General features: G+C 34.0%; 1 protein-coding gene across 3 annotated transcripts; it reads left to right on the top strand.

The window, feature by feature from the left end:
* Positions 1-3336: 3336 nt before the first annotated feature.
* LOC115967794 (probable ubiquitin-conjugating enzyme E2 23) lies at positions 3337-11922 on the top strand. 3 transcript variants are annotated; one of them, XM_031086940.1, is made up of 9 exons: positions 3338-3496; positions 5521-7578; positions 8211-8351; positions 8603-9091; positions 9922-9991; positions 10097-10236; positions 10389-10700; positions 11362-11660; positions 11805-11922. In XM_031086940.1, exons 2-8 carry the CDS (start codon positions 5521-5523, stop codon positions 11611-11613), a joined length of 3462 nt encoding a protein of 1153 aa, XP_030942800.1. In that variant the 5' UTR covers positions 3338-3496; the 3' UTR covers positions 11614-11660; positions 11805-11922. The 3 variants fall into 3 exon arrangements, with proteins under 3 accessions (XP_030942801.1, XP_030942800.1, XP_030942799.1); XM_031086941.1 differs by having other exon boundaries at positions 3337-3496; positions 8211-8309; positions 11362-11922; XM_031086939.1 differs by having other exon boundaries at positions 11362-11922.
* The last annotated feature ends 1562 nt before the right edge of the window (positions 11923-13484 follow it).

The raw sequence follows: 13484 nt of genomic DNA, 5'->3' as shown, positions 1-13484 counted from the left end.
AATGTTAATGATATGATTGATGGAGATTACTTCATTAATTGTCCTCCACTCTCAAAGACAAAAGGTCGTCTGAAGCAAAAACGAATGAAAGGTGGAAGAGAATTAGGAAAGAAAAAGAAGTCTTGTGGCCTTTGCAAGCATGTTGGCCATAACATCTCAACATGTCCGGAAAAAGATAACTGTACTTCCTCAAATGGTGCCCAAAAAAGAAAAAAATGTACTTCAAGTGAAATTGGATTGAATCCAATATTTTCTTTGAAATGTTAGGCATAAACTCTTGAGCTTGTAAAAGAAAAAAATTATGACAATATTGTGTTTGTTAATTTTGATAATATTATGTCATTGGACTATTAATTTTGACAATATAATGCCTTTGTTAATTTTGATGCTTCTCTTTTTCTTTTTTCTTTTTTTTGGTTTTACATTTCCGTTTTGACAATATTATGCTAGTGAATATTCACATTATCATTTTTAATATTATGTAATTTAAAAAATGTACACCTAATGTAACTCTAAAAAATGTTATACTATCCAATAACTTATTACTGAATTCATATTTTGAAAATCCAACTGTTGTATTACATATTCTAAATGGTCTTAACATGCATGCCAATTTTCATGCCAATCAGATGTAATTTACCATTTGATCTATAAACTCATCTTTTATGCATTATTTTAAACCACTAAAACTTGAATTTAGATAATTGATTGATGACATGACTATTAATCTTTGGTCACTTTGAAATTTTGTAAGCATGAAAAATATACGAAAACAATGTAATCTAAAAGTAGATTTGACAAAATTCACATCGAATTAGGAAATATAGGGTTGGGTTCGAGTTACACCTGACGTAACTCTAAAAAATATTACACTACCCAATAACTTATTACTAAATTTATATTTTGAAAATCCAACCGTTAGATTACATGTTCTATATAGTCTTAACATGTATGCCAATTTTCATGCCAATCGGATGTAATTTACCATTTGATCTATAAATTCATCTTTTATGCATTATTTTAAACCACTAAAACTTGAATATAGACAATTAATTGATTACATAACTATTAATCTTTGATCACCTTGAAATTTTCTAAGCATGAAAAATATACGAAAATAGTGTAATCTAACGGTAAATTTGTCAAAATTCATATCGAATTAAGAAATATAGGGTTTGATTCGAGTTACACTTGACACAACTCTGAACAATATTACACTACCCAGTAACTTATTACTGAATTTATATTTTGAAAATCCAACCGTTGGATTACATGTTCCATATAGTTTTAAAATGCATGCCAATTTAAAATAATGCATAAAAGATTTGACAACTTAACTGTTGTGAAAATTTTGTGGTAATTTGTAGTATTGTAATACAATTTGTAATTTTTGTTTTGTAAAATTCCTTTCATGATAGACTAGTATCCCATCAAGCCACCTTTTACTTTAATTTATTTATTTTTACTTCTCCTTTTTTTTCTCAACCACACGTATCCCATTACCCTTACACTTATATGCTTCCCCTTTCTCATCTTTTAAAATTTTTATGTTCTCCCATATGAAACTCTTGGCTCAACTTTCTTGTCTTCTATTTTTTTTTTTTTTCACAACTTTCTTTTCTAACCCAGTTCGTCTCCTCCTTCATTTCCCCTCCATCAACCCAGTTCGTCTCCCTCAAAAAAAATTTATGTTCTCCCATATGTTCTTATGGGGTTTTTTTTTTTTTTTTTTGGATGTACTGATGTTGTTGTTTTTTTGTGAGATGGTTTTTTTTTTTTTTTTGGGATGTATTGATGTTACTTGTTTCTTGTGAGATGGTTTTGTTTTTTTGGATCTACTGATACTTTGTTGTTTCCTGAGGATTGTGATTTTAGTTTTTTTTTTAAATATTTTTTTATGTTGGTTGTTTCCTGTGAGAGGATTGTGATTTCAGTTTTTTCTTTTCTATAAGATGTTTGGTGTTGTTTTCCTGCAAAAGACACATGAGTTTTCAATTTTTTTTGTATGAGACGCTTTGACTAGGCTTGAGTTGATGAGAGATGTGAAAAAGGGTATTTTGGTCTCTTTGTTCATTTTTCTTTTTTCCTATAAAGCTGACCCACATCTGATAAAAAGACATGTGACTGCAAAAAAGCTGGGTATTAACGGGTAAAGTGCCCATAAACACAACCCTTTTACTATCTCATTTGTGAATAGTGTTATTTTGGTGAAAATTTCGAAAGTAAGTGCCATTAGGCCAACTTGGCCCTATGTACTCAACTATCTCCTCAATTAACATAAAACAAGAAATTTTAGAGGCCGAATTTTAGAATAGTCCACTATGGTTAGTTCACTCGAATAGACCATCGAACCCATTGAGACTTACCAAAGCCCAACATCTAACCCTTGGCCCATTCCCAACATTAAGACCGAATCCAAACCAAAACTTAAGAGACAAAAAGAAAGAGAGCCCATTCACTTTAATATCAACACTGCACTTTTTATTCAAAGCTCCAATAAGCCAAATCCTTCATTTAAAGGTAGGTACTATTTGAACAATATTTATTAAAAGATATAATTTTTGATAATTTTTTATATTAAATATGTTAAAAAAGTTAAAATTATTTTATTTAAAAAAATTAAAAACTAGATTATTTATTAAAAAAAGTTGAAGACAATAAATAAAAAGCTAAAATTTTTTCAACAATTCCCGAATGTAAATTAGCCATTCAATGTTCACCAAGTTAGCAGAAAATCATATATCATTCTTTTTTTTCTTTATTTAATCTCAACATTTCTCTTCTGTTTTATTTTTCAAAAACTATTTCATTTTAAAAAGCAATTGTGTCCAATGTGCAAGTTAGGCACCCCATTCCAATCAAAATTAAATTGACCAAGTGATTTATGAAGAAATCAACTATCTATTATTTTAAAAAACCCCTTAAAAATTAATAATACTTTTATTTTTATAATTTTTTAAAAAAGGTCCCTTGTGAACAAAGGCTACCCTTTCCTTGTCCCTCTTAAACTTCCATCTATCAATCTCCCATCACCCAAGAAAGCATATCCCATTTCTTTTCTTCAGCTTCTTATCTTTATTCTTCAACCAAAACCGAAAAAAACCAATATTATTATTAATCTTCCAACCCATTACTTAACCAAACAATTCAAGTTATCCTCAACTTTCTTTTCTAAACTTTAAACTAAACCCCTATTGACCAAATTGGTCTCCGGTCCTCAAATCAAACGGCGGTGATAAAATCAATCATCATCACCACCACCGTAAACACAAGGGTCATTCTCGTCATTTCACACCCCCACCCCCCGTGCCACCACACTATTTAAACCCAAACATTTCGGACAAACCTGAAAATTACCACTCTGCCCCTCCTCTCACACACAGAGAAGAAGAGCCAAAAAGCTTCGTCTCTCTCTTCGCATTTCTAAAAAACGCAGCGTTTAATCCTTCTTCTTCGATTCTCTCTCTGTGTTTCGAATTCTTCGAATTCCATTTAGGTAAAAAATCAATTTCTATTAATCTTTTTTAATTAAATTATATTTAATTTCTCATCTCGTTAAAGATCTTGAATCCAGCTCAATATTGTAGCTTAATTTTTTGAATTCTTGAATTTTTTTTTTCACGGTTTTATATTGTTAAATATTTGATTAATTTTATGATCGGTGAATTTTTTTTATTTTGAGCTGGGCTAGGGTTCTTGGAGCTGTAATTCAATTTGAAAATTTGTTATTTTCAATTTTTAATTTTTTTTTGGTTGATATTAATTGTTGCTGTATTGTATCTGATTCTGATTGATTGGCTTGGATGAGATTGTGAGTTTGTTATCATGTGATGAGTGAATTATAGTGTCTCTGTGTTTTTGGGTTTTATTGATTTCGACATTTAGCTCTGGTTTTGTTGTGAATTTGAATTTTTTGAGATTAGGGTTTGATTATTAGTTTTTTAAGGTGACTGGGTATATTTAATCAATGCATTGTTGTGATTATGGTAATTTTATTATTAAAAAAAAAAAAATGTAATAGCCCTTTGAATTGACAATCAAAGAAGGTTTATTATTGTTAATTTGAGTTATTGAGATTAGGGTTTGATATAGATAATCAATGCATAGGTGTGCTTATGGTTTTTAAAAATAAAATAAAATAAAAAACTTGTGTGATGGCCCTCTGAATTGAGAATCAAAGAAGGTTTATTGGCTTTGGCAATTAGCTCTAGTTTCTTTTTTCTTTTTTCTTTTTTTTGGTTAATTTGAATTGTGTGAGATTATGGTTTGATAATTAGCTTCAAGATGAATCAGGATAAATAATCAATGTGCATTAGTGTGCTTATGGTTAAAGAAGAAAATTTTGTGATAACCCTTCAAATTGACAATCAAAGAAGGTTTATTGGCTTTGACATTTAGCTCTAGTTTTGTTGTTAACTTGGAATGGGAGAGATTAGGGTTTGAAAATTAGCTTCAAGGTGACCAAGGATAAATAATCAATGTATTGTTGTGCTCATAGTTTTTTTTTTTTTTTTATAACTTTTGTTATAGCCCTCTTATTTGGCAATCAAATAAAGTTTATTGGCTTTAACATTGAGCTCTAGTTTTGTTGTTAATTTGAATTGTATGAGATTGGGGTTTGATAATTAGCTTTAAGTTGACTGAGGATAAATAATCAATGCATTGGTGTGCTTATGGTTCTTTTTTTTTTTATATAAAAAAAACACTTTGTGATAGCCATTTAAATTTACAATTAAATAAGGTTCACTGGCTTTGACATTTAACTCTAGTTTTTTTGTTAATTTGAATTGTGTGAGATTAGGGTTTGATAAATAGCTTTGAGGTGACCAAGGAAAGGATAAATAATTAATGCATTGTTGTGCTGTAATAATTATAATTAATAAGAAAGAAAGAAAAAGAAAATTGTTGTAGCCCTCTCAATTGGCAATCAAAGAAGGATTTTCTCCCCTCTATCCTCTTTGAAATTGCCTACTAAATAATCTGTAAAAACTATATTTGTGCTTAGAGTGTGGAGGTAAGAAATATTAATTGATATCTAGATAATTTCCCAAAATGCGGCAATCAATTTTTTCTGTAGAATGGCTCTGATTTAGGTGGGTGTTTTGTTTCTTAGGGACGAAGCAAAAAGAATTACAATACCTGAAAAATTATAGTCTCTTTATTTTCTCGATTTCTCCCAGAAAACTGTCATAGTTTTAATCTCTTTTAAGAAAGTCTGTAATATTCGAGTGAACTCTAGCTCAAACAACATCTCCTCCCTTATAAAAGTGAGGTGGAAGTTGAGGTTGTGAGTTCAAGATTTATTGGATGTGTGTGTACTTATCACAACAAAAATAATAATAATAATAATTGGATGTGTGTGTGTAACAACCATTAAAAAAAGAAAAAAAAAAAAAGGAAAAATGGAGACAGTAATATGTTGCATCTTGCATGCGGAGGAATTTTTAATTACATGATTTTGGGTTGAATGGCAAGATTGGGAATAGTAGTGTCTTATCTTGTTCTTGTATTTTTTTTTAGATGGCAAATGAACAGGATGACACTGTCCGTAAAGTTGATGAGCCTGCCACTAGTGCTCATGATAATAATAATTCTTCTAACCAAGGTGGTTCTATGCCAAGTGGGCTTGTTTGTGATCCAAATGTAGATAGTGAAAGCAATGAAGTTTGCACACCTAATGATGCTACCAGTTACAAGCATAACATTCCATATATTTATAGGCAAGATGTTGTGTTGAACAATAGCAAAAATAAAATTGGGATAGTAACTGAAGCTTCTGGGGATACGGATTCAGATAGCAGCATTACTGATGAAGAGGATGATGATGACGGGGATGACGACGATGATGGTGATGAAAATGAGGAAGAAGATGGTGATGGAAATAGTATTTCCAATGGCAATGGTGATTGGGACAGAGGTGGTGGAAAAAGTGGTCCTCTTCTAGCTGATCAGGTTCGAGTACTTTGGATTGATGAAACTGAGTCGACTGAAAATATTCATGATGTAAAAGTTGTTGACCGTGGATTCTTACATGGAGATTTTGTTGCTTCTGCTTCAGACCCAACTGGGCAAGTGGGTGTTGTGGTTGATGTTAATATCTCTGTTGATTTGTTAGCTCCTGATGGATCTACTATACAAGGTGTTTCATCCAAAGACTTGAAACGTGTGAGGGATTTCACTGTGGGTGACTATGTGGTCCTTGGTCCCTGGCTAGGTAGAATTGATGATGTTTTAGATAATGTGACTGTGTTGTTTGATGATGGTTCTGTGTGTAAAGTTTCGAAAGCTGAGCCACTCCGTCTAAAACCAATTTCCAAGAATATCCTTGAAGATGGGCATTTTCCATATTATCCAGGCCAACGTGTAAGGGCCAGTTCTTCATCAGTTTTCAAGAATTCTAGGTGGATATCTGGCTTGTGGAAAGCTACTCGGTTGGAAGGTACCGTTACAAAGGTTACAGTTGGATCAGTTTTTATTTATTGGATAGCATCCGCTGGCTATGGACCTGATTCTTCCACTGCCCCCGCTGAAGAGCAGAGTCCAAAGAACTTAAAACTGTTATCCTGTTTTGCTCATGCAAATTGGCAATTGGGTGACTGGTGTCTTTTTCCATCATTGGCACTTTCATCCTCCAATCCCTTAGACAAAGGTTTATCAAAATTAGAACTTCACGATTCTGCCAACGGAGAATTAGATTTCACTCAAATGGGAAGTGGTTGTGATTCAGAAGAGGTTTCATTGGAGGAATCAACTGGAAATACTGAATCCATGGATCTTGATCCAGTTGCTGCAGTGGATGGAAATGATAAAAATGGTGAAAGAAACGAGCCCGAGTCTAGCTCTTGCGGTAGTTCATTGTCAGTTTCGAAGGAGCCTGTCCATGAATCTTGGCCTCTTCATCGCAAGAAGATCCGTAAAGTTGTGGTTAGGAGGGACAAGAAGGCTCGAAAGAAAGAGGAAAGTTATGAAAGAGCCCTTTTGATTGTCAATTCTAGGACAAAAGTTGATGTGGCATGGCAGGATGGAACGACAGGTTGCAGACTGGATTCAACAAGGTTAATTCCTATTGATAGTCCTGGTGATCATGAATTTGTTGCCGAACAGTATGTGGTGGAGAAGGCCTCTGATGATGGTGATGATGTTGGTGAAGCCAGGCGTGTTGGGGTTGTGAAAAGTGTTAACGCGAAGGAGAGAACTGCCTGTGTGAGGTGGTTAAAGCCAGTTGCCCGAGCAGAAGATCCTCGAGAGTTTGACATGGAGGAAGTTGTAAGCGTCTATGAATTGGAAGGGCATCCAGATTATGATTACTGCTATGGGGATGTAGTTGTTCGATTGTCTCCCGTTTCTGTTCCTGCAGAAACAGCTTCTGGTGTGGACTCTGCTGAGGAACCAAAGCATCAAAATGGACCAAATGAGGTTAAACGGGATATGAAAAAGCGCTCAGGAAGTAAGAAAGTTGATGATGCATCTGGAAGTAAAGCTTCTAATAACTTCACAGATCTCTCTTGGGTTGGGAATATAACTGGTCTCAAGAATGGTGATATTGAAGTCACATGGGCAGATGGGATGGTTTCAACGGTAAATACTTTCCTAATAATATTCTGCACTTTTTATTACCTTTATGAACAGAAAACTTACATATTCTGTTTCCTTTAGTCTTGTAACTAAAACTGTTCTTCTGATATAAATTTATAATATATTTCCAACACATTTTACCTCTTTGGTGGAAAAGGATGAAAGCTGTTTTATTCCAAATTTCAATGATATTTCATGTAAATTAGAGGTAAAAAAAATTTGGTAGCTACATGAAGTGGCTAAATTTGAACAAATGGAGAATTAATGTCACCTAAACATCAAGAGAGTATCGGAGATAAGAAAGACACGATACTCTGCATGGTCTCCAGGGTTCCTCGTCATCAAAAAGAAAGTATCAAAGATAAGTGTAGAAACCTCATGGGAGGTGTCTGATGGTTACTCAAATGGTCTGTTTTGTTGCTCAATAGATGGAGAAGAAAATGCAACATGAAATCTCATAATGTGGGTCTGGGATAAAATTGTTGTGATATTTTAACTTTATTTTCTTTCTTTGTTTTATTTGTTTGACTCTAAAAGGCAGCTTAAGGGAGAATCATTTTGTAGTATCTTTTTCTTTTTTTGATAGAGTTTTAATGGTGGTTGATTTGATTATTTCTTCTTTCTTACTCTGTTAGGTTGGACCTCAAGCAATATATGTTGTTGGTCGAGATGATGATGATGAGTCAATGGCTGCTGGGAGTGAAGTTAGTGATGATGCTGCTAGTTGGGAAACGGTAAATGATGATGAGATGGACACCCTTGAGAATGCTCAAGAGGTTTGTTTGGTTTTTTTTTTCAATATTAGGATTTTTCTTTTCTCAATATTAGGATTGGGAAACAAATATATACTTTTTTTTATTTGGTGTTGGGAATGTCCGATGGCCAAATTGTCCTACCACATGTGCTTAATTTATATTCTATTCTTATGGCATGCTTGTAATTTGCTAGTACAAGACCTGTGATTTTCCCAATATTACATGTCTTTTTTTTTTTGAATAAGTGTATGATGCAAGTCAACTATGTTCAGGAAGATGGGCAGCATAATGCCACCGACATTGACATCAACTCTGACCTTGAAGAAAGTGGAGAGAATTCTGGCAAAAATTCAGCATTTTCAGTTCCCTTAGCTGCACTACGATATGTAACAAAACTGGCCACTGGAATTTTCTCACGGGGACAAAAGAATTTAGATCCAAGCTGTTTGGATTCCAAAGTTGAAAGTGAGCTTGAATCCGAGAAGACAATAAAGATTTCTGAGGTAAAAGATCCTAGTGATGAGTCTAGCTCTCAGAAATTAAATGTAATTGATCAATGTGGTATGGAAATTAAAGAAGAGGTCACCCCAGAGGCCCAAGAAGTGTTTGAAGCAGCAGAAGCTTTATGTGGCTTAAGTGCTGATTCTGCTGAAGAATCATATCCTCCAGCATGTTCTGATGATGATAATACTTGCAGTTTCAAACACTTTGATACAGCTAAAGATCCCTTGGACCATTATTTCCTTGGCGCATATGGACAGGTAAATGCCTTTTGTTTTTTTAAGTAATAAAATTTTATTGAAGAAAAAAAAGGGGCTAAGCAACACAACATATTGATATCTAAAATTACAAAGAATAAGCGATTCAAAAAAAAGAAAAAAAGTGGCAAAACTAAAACCCCCAAATTCCTTAGCCAGTCAAACAAAGATCTAAAACTCATGGGTTTCAATTGAAGCAATGAGGCTTCGATCCTGTCAAGTGTCCTAGAATTAAGATCCCTCCAAATGCACCACATCGAACAATGGGATAGCATTCCACACACCAAAATTTGATGACTCTTATAGCCTCCTCTCCAACAAGCTAAAAGATCCTTCACTGAGTTTGGCATTACACAAGAAACTCCAAATAAGGACCAGAGACCAAATCTTCTTATGTTTGTGGATGTATTATTAAAAATAGATAGGAAGGTTACATAAAAATATTGAGAGCAGAAACTAGGAAGCTGTAATCTTATTAGGAGGAATGAAAATTTTGAACTTAGAGAATGAATGTTTATCATAGAGAAGGAAAAAAATTGTGTGGTTATGCTTATTTTTATGTTTGTATTTTCATTTTTTTATTGTATTATTTTGCTTAATTTCTCAATGTTTACCCTTTGACATTTTAAAAAGCATTCAACAACAAAGTTTTTGTTTAAAGTGAATCACTGTATTCTTGCGATATGAATTAATTTAAGCATTTTTATTTTATAATCTGTAATATGTAACATATTATCTCCTAATGCCCCTTCATATTTTTTCAGTTATCACTCTCATGCACACAAGGATTACTTTTTTGTTTTAACATTTTTTCCAATGAATTTCACTTGCAGAATAACAATGGAAGGAGGTGGTTTAAGAAGGTTCAACAAGATTGGAGCATACTACAGAATAACCTCCCTGGTAAGAAATACTTTTGTATATCAAATCATATGCTTGATGAGAGATTTTGACAATCAGGTCCTATTTTAGCAACTTTAGGTTTTAAAGCATCAAAATTCTTAACAGGTACAATCTATGTACGAGTTTATGAAGATCGAATGGATCTCTTAAGGGCAGTTATAGTTGGGGCATATGGGACGCCTTACCAGGATGGCCTCTTCTTCTTTGATTTTCACCTTCCACCAGAGTACCCTGATGTTCCACCGGTAAGATATCCTGATGTTAATCTCTAAATTCTATCTTTGGTCTAGAAGCTTTGCGAACTGATTGTTTGAGCCAATCTCAAGACATTTTTGTTGACTTTAACACAAAATAGGGTTGAATCTATCTGTTTTCTGACTTAGTCTGTGATATGCAGTCAGCATACTATCATTCTGGTGGCTGGCGGATAAATCCAAATTTATATGAGGAAGGCAAGGTGTGCCTTAGCCTTTTAAATACATGGACTGGCAAAGGAAATGAAGTCTGGGATCCAAAGTCTTCTAGTATCTTACAAGTGCTAGTTTCACTCCAAGGGTTAGTGCTAAATTCTAAGCCATATTTTAATGAAGCTGGGTATGATAAGCAGATTGGGACAGCTGAAGGAGAGAAAAATTCATTGTCATACAATGAGAATACTTTCTTGCTGAACTGCAAGACAATGATGTATCTTTTGAGGAAGCCACCCAAGGTAGTACATCACATTTCAATATTCTGTTTTACTTTTCATCGGTTTGAATTGCCTTCTTTCTAGTTAATTATCACGGTTATATGCTATTTGCCCAAAATTTTGTCCAAAGTTTGATCTCCAACTTCCCTTCAAGCCACACTTCACACTTGCACCACTTAGCTTCATTTTTTTCTCCTTTTTGTTTTCTTGCTAACCAAGGTGGGGGTTTCATTTCACTTAGATTGGCTTTCCACCTTTGCACCAAATGGCAGTTTTAGTCTCAGTCTTGCTTACCTCAATGCACAGCAGTCTTTTATGCAAAGTATGCATTAGGAATGATATTCTGTGCATTCATGGTGGTGTTGATCAACATGGGAGTGTGATTGGCAAGCTCCCTTATTTGGGTCAGAATCCATTATTGAGTTTTGTGAACTCTACAATTATATTGCTGACAATCAGCTGTATATTCAATATGTAAACCTTACACATGATAAAGGGATTATATAAAGTTAGGTCACAAGGTATTATATAGTCAAATGGTTATGGGATCTTTAATTCCTTCTTATGAAAGATAGTTTTAAAATGAACATTTAGATGCTTCCCAAACTGTATCAGTAAAGAAGTACTTTATTTGATGACACTCGGCTTTGCAATCAGCTCACCAACTTAATGTCTTGTCTAGGACTTTGAAGAGCTTGTCAGAGACCATTTCAGGAAGCGTGGTTATTACATCCTTAAGGCCTGTGATGCATATATGAAAGGTTATTTAATAGGCTCCCTCACCGAGGATGCCTCTGTAAGCGATAAGAGCAGTGCCAATTCAACTTCAGTTGGTTTCAAGCTGATGTTGGCAAAGATAGGGCCAAGACTTTTCTTGGCACTCAGTGAAGTTGGAGTTGATTGTCATGAGTTTAGGCATCTGCAACAGTCTTAAGTGAATTTGGAGGGTCAACCTCCCAACAAATTTATAAAGCAAACAAGGTCAGTCATTTGATTCATTGCTGCTACTTCAGATTTCCAGATACCATCAATGTAAAGGACTTTCATGCTTTATGAATGTTTCATTTACATGACTCATCATCAGAAACCTTTTCTATCTTGTTTGAAAGCCTTGTCTATTTTTAGGAGCAAGGGATATTTGGAGCAAAATGGCTGGATCTCCTATTGCTTTAAAAAATGAAACTTTTCATCGGCTAACACAGTATACTGGGAATGATTGCATTCGTTTGGATTTGGCTCCTAACTTGTTGTGTGGACACTTATTTTTTTGGGAGAATTCTCCCAGATTGCGAAGGCAGTCGGACTTTCCATAAACCTTTTCATTTTTGGTCTTGTGTTGAAAATCAATGAATTGATTATAATTGAAGAAAGATTTATCCTAGGCCAATCTCCTTGTAAGTTAGTGGTATTGTCTGGTCCTTCTTTATAAGGATAACCATTATCCAAATCCCCCCACCCCCACCCCACCTCCCCAAAACCCCATGTGTTGTAACAATTGCAGCAAAAAAAAAAATCTTCTTTGCCAGAGCTTTTGTTTGTTTATGGGACTCAAAGAATGAAACTAATTGTTTTAACTTTTCAAGTATGTGGTAATCTTTCGTGCAACTTGAGTCACTAGATCACCTGTTCAATCCAACGGGTCATCAGTGAAAGCACATTCTTCAAGTATGAATTGCCATGAAACCATGGATTCCTCCCATTTCAAAGGTAAGCTGTAAGCTACCGTACCATCATACCAGAAGTATTTAGGAATTGTAGGATGGGAGATTGCATGTGTTTTGATCCTAAAAAACACAGCTTTCTGGTGTAAATGCACAAAATTATACACGGCCCTTTCTCTGGCTTTATAGGAGATTTCTTGGTTTTAAATATTGTTGACAACTTGACATATCACCATACTTTGGTCTTTGGTACGATAGTATGGTATCTTAAATATTGTCCCCCCAAAAAAATTGAGAAATCTCATATTTTGAGAGATACTAAGAAAAAATAACATAAAAATAATGTGTGATGGAAATATTTTGTACATATACAAATGGAGGGGGGGGGGGGGGTGGAATCCTGAAATGTATCGGGCGGAATACCAACATCAGAATCATTACAAAAAAAATACAGATGGATATCCAAGATATGATTGATATATTGATTTTGTCACCTCCTTTCGATAATGTTAGAATTTATTATTGCTTATGGGTGACATTAGAGAAGGTAGGTCGAGCATTTCTCCTTAACCTTTCATTCATGGCAAATGCTAGATTTACTTGAGGCCAGGGCCACATGTTTAAAAAAAACTTTCAAGTTTAAACAATTATCCAATTCATAATGTGCTCCCTAAAGTCTGAATTTAAGCAATTAACTCCGAATTCATCCAAAATTACAAATAGTTCCCAACCATTATTTATTTTTTATCAAACCAAAAATATTCAATGACATTGTATGAATTTCTAATTGTGAGCGTCTATGGCTTGTAAGTGCATTTTGAATGTTTTGGATGAGAGTTAGGGGGCAATTTGACTGAACTCATCTGTAATTTGACAAATACTCATAATGGTTAAGGGCTTTTTGCAATAGCAAGTAAAGTTAAGGGGATTAATTTCTCAATTTTAAAGATTATGTGGCATTATAAATCAGATAATTATCTATAATAATTTTTCTTAATTTATTATTTGTTTAAATCCTCGGTCCTCTGATATTGACACAATCGGAACTTTTTCAACAATGGGATCTATGGGACATGGGAGGAGAAATTTATTAGATACTTCAGGAGTATACTCATTCTCTCACATAGGAGTCACTCCTATGTGA

The sequence above is a fragment of the Quercus lobata genome, chromosome 11 (assembly GCF_001633185.2).
Source record: "Quercus lobata isolate SW786 chromosome 11, ValleyOak3.0 Primary Assembly, whole genome shotgun sequence".
Taxonomy (NCBI): Eukaryota; Viridiplantae; Streptophyta; class Magnoliopsida; order Fagales; family Fagaceae; genus Quercus; species Quercus lobata.
Note: the sequence above shows the minus strand (reverse complement) of the source record. Positions and strands in the feature narration are given on the sequence as shown.

Coding starts and splice junctions, on each gene's coding strand:
- LOC115967794 (XM_031086940.1), top strand. CDS start 5,521: ATGGCAAATGAACAGGATGACACTGTCCGTAAAGTTGATGAGCCTGCC. Junction 9,092..9,921: donor TCCTTGGCGCATATGGACAG/GTAAATGCCTTT, acceptor TTTCACTTGCAG/AATAACAATGGAAGGAGGTG. Junction 10,701..11,361: donor TTTTGAGGAAGCCACCCAAG/GTAGTACATCAC, acceptor TGTCTTGTCTAG/GACTTTGAAGAGCTTGTCAG.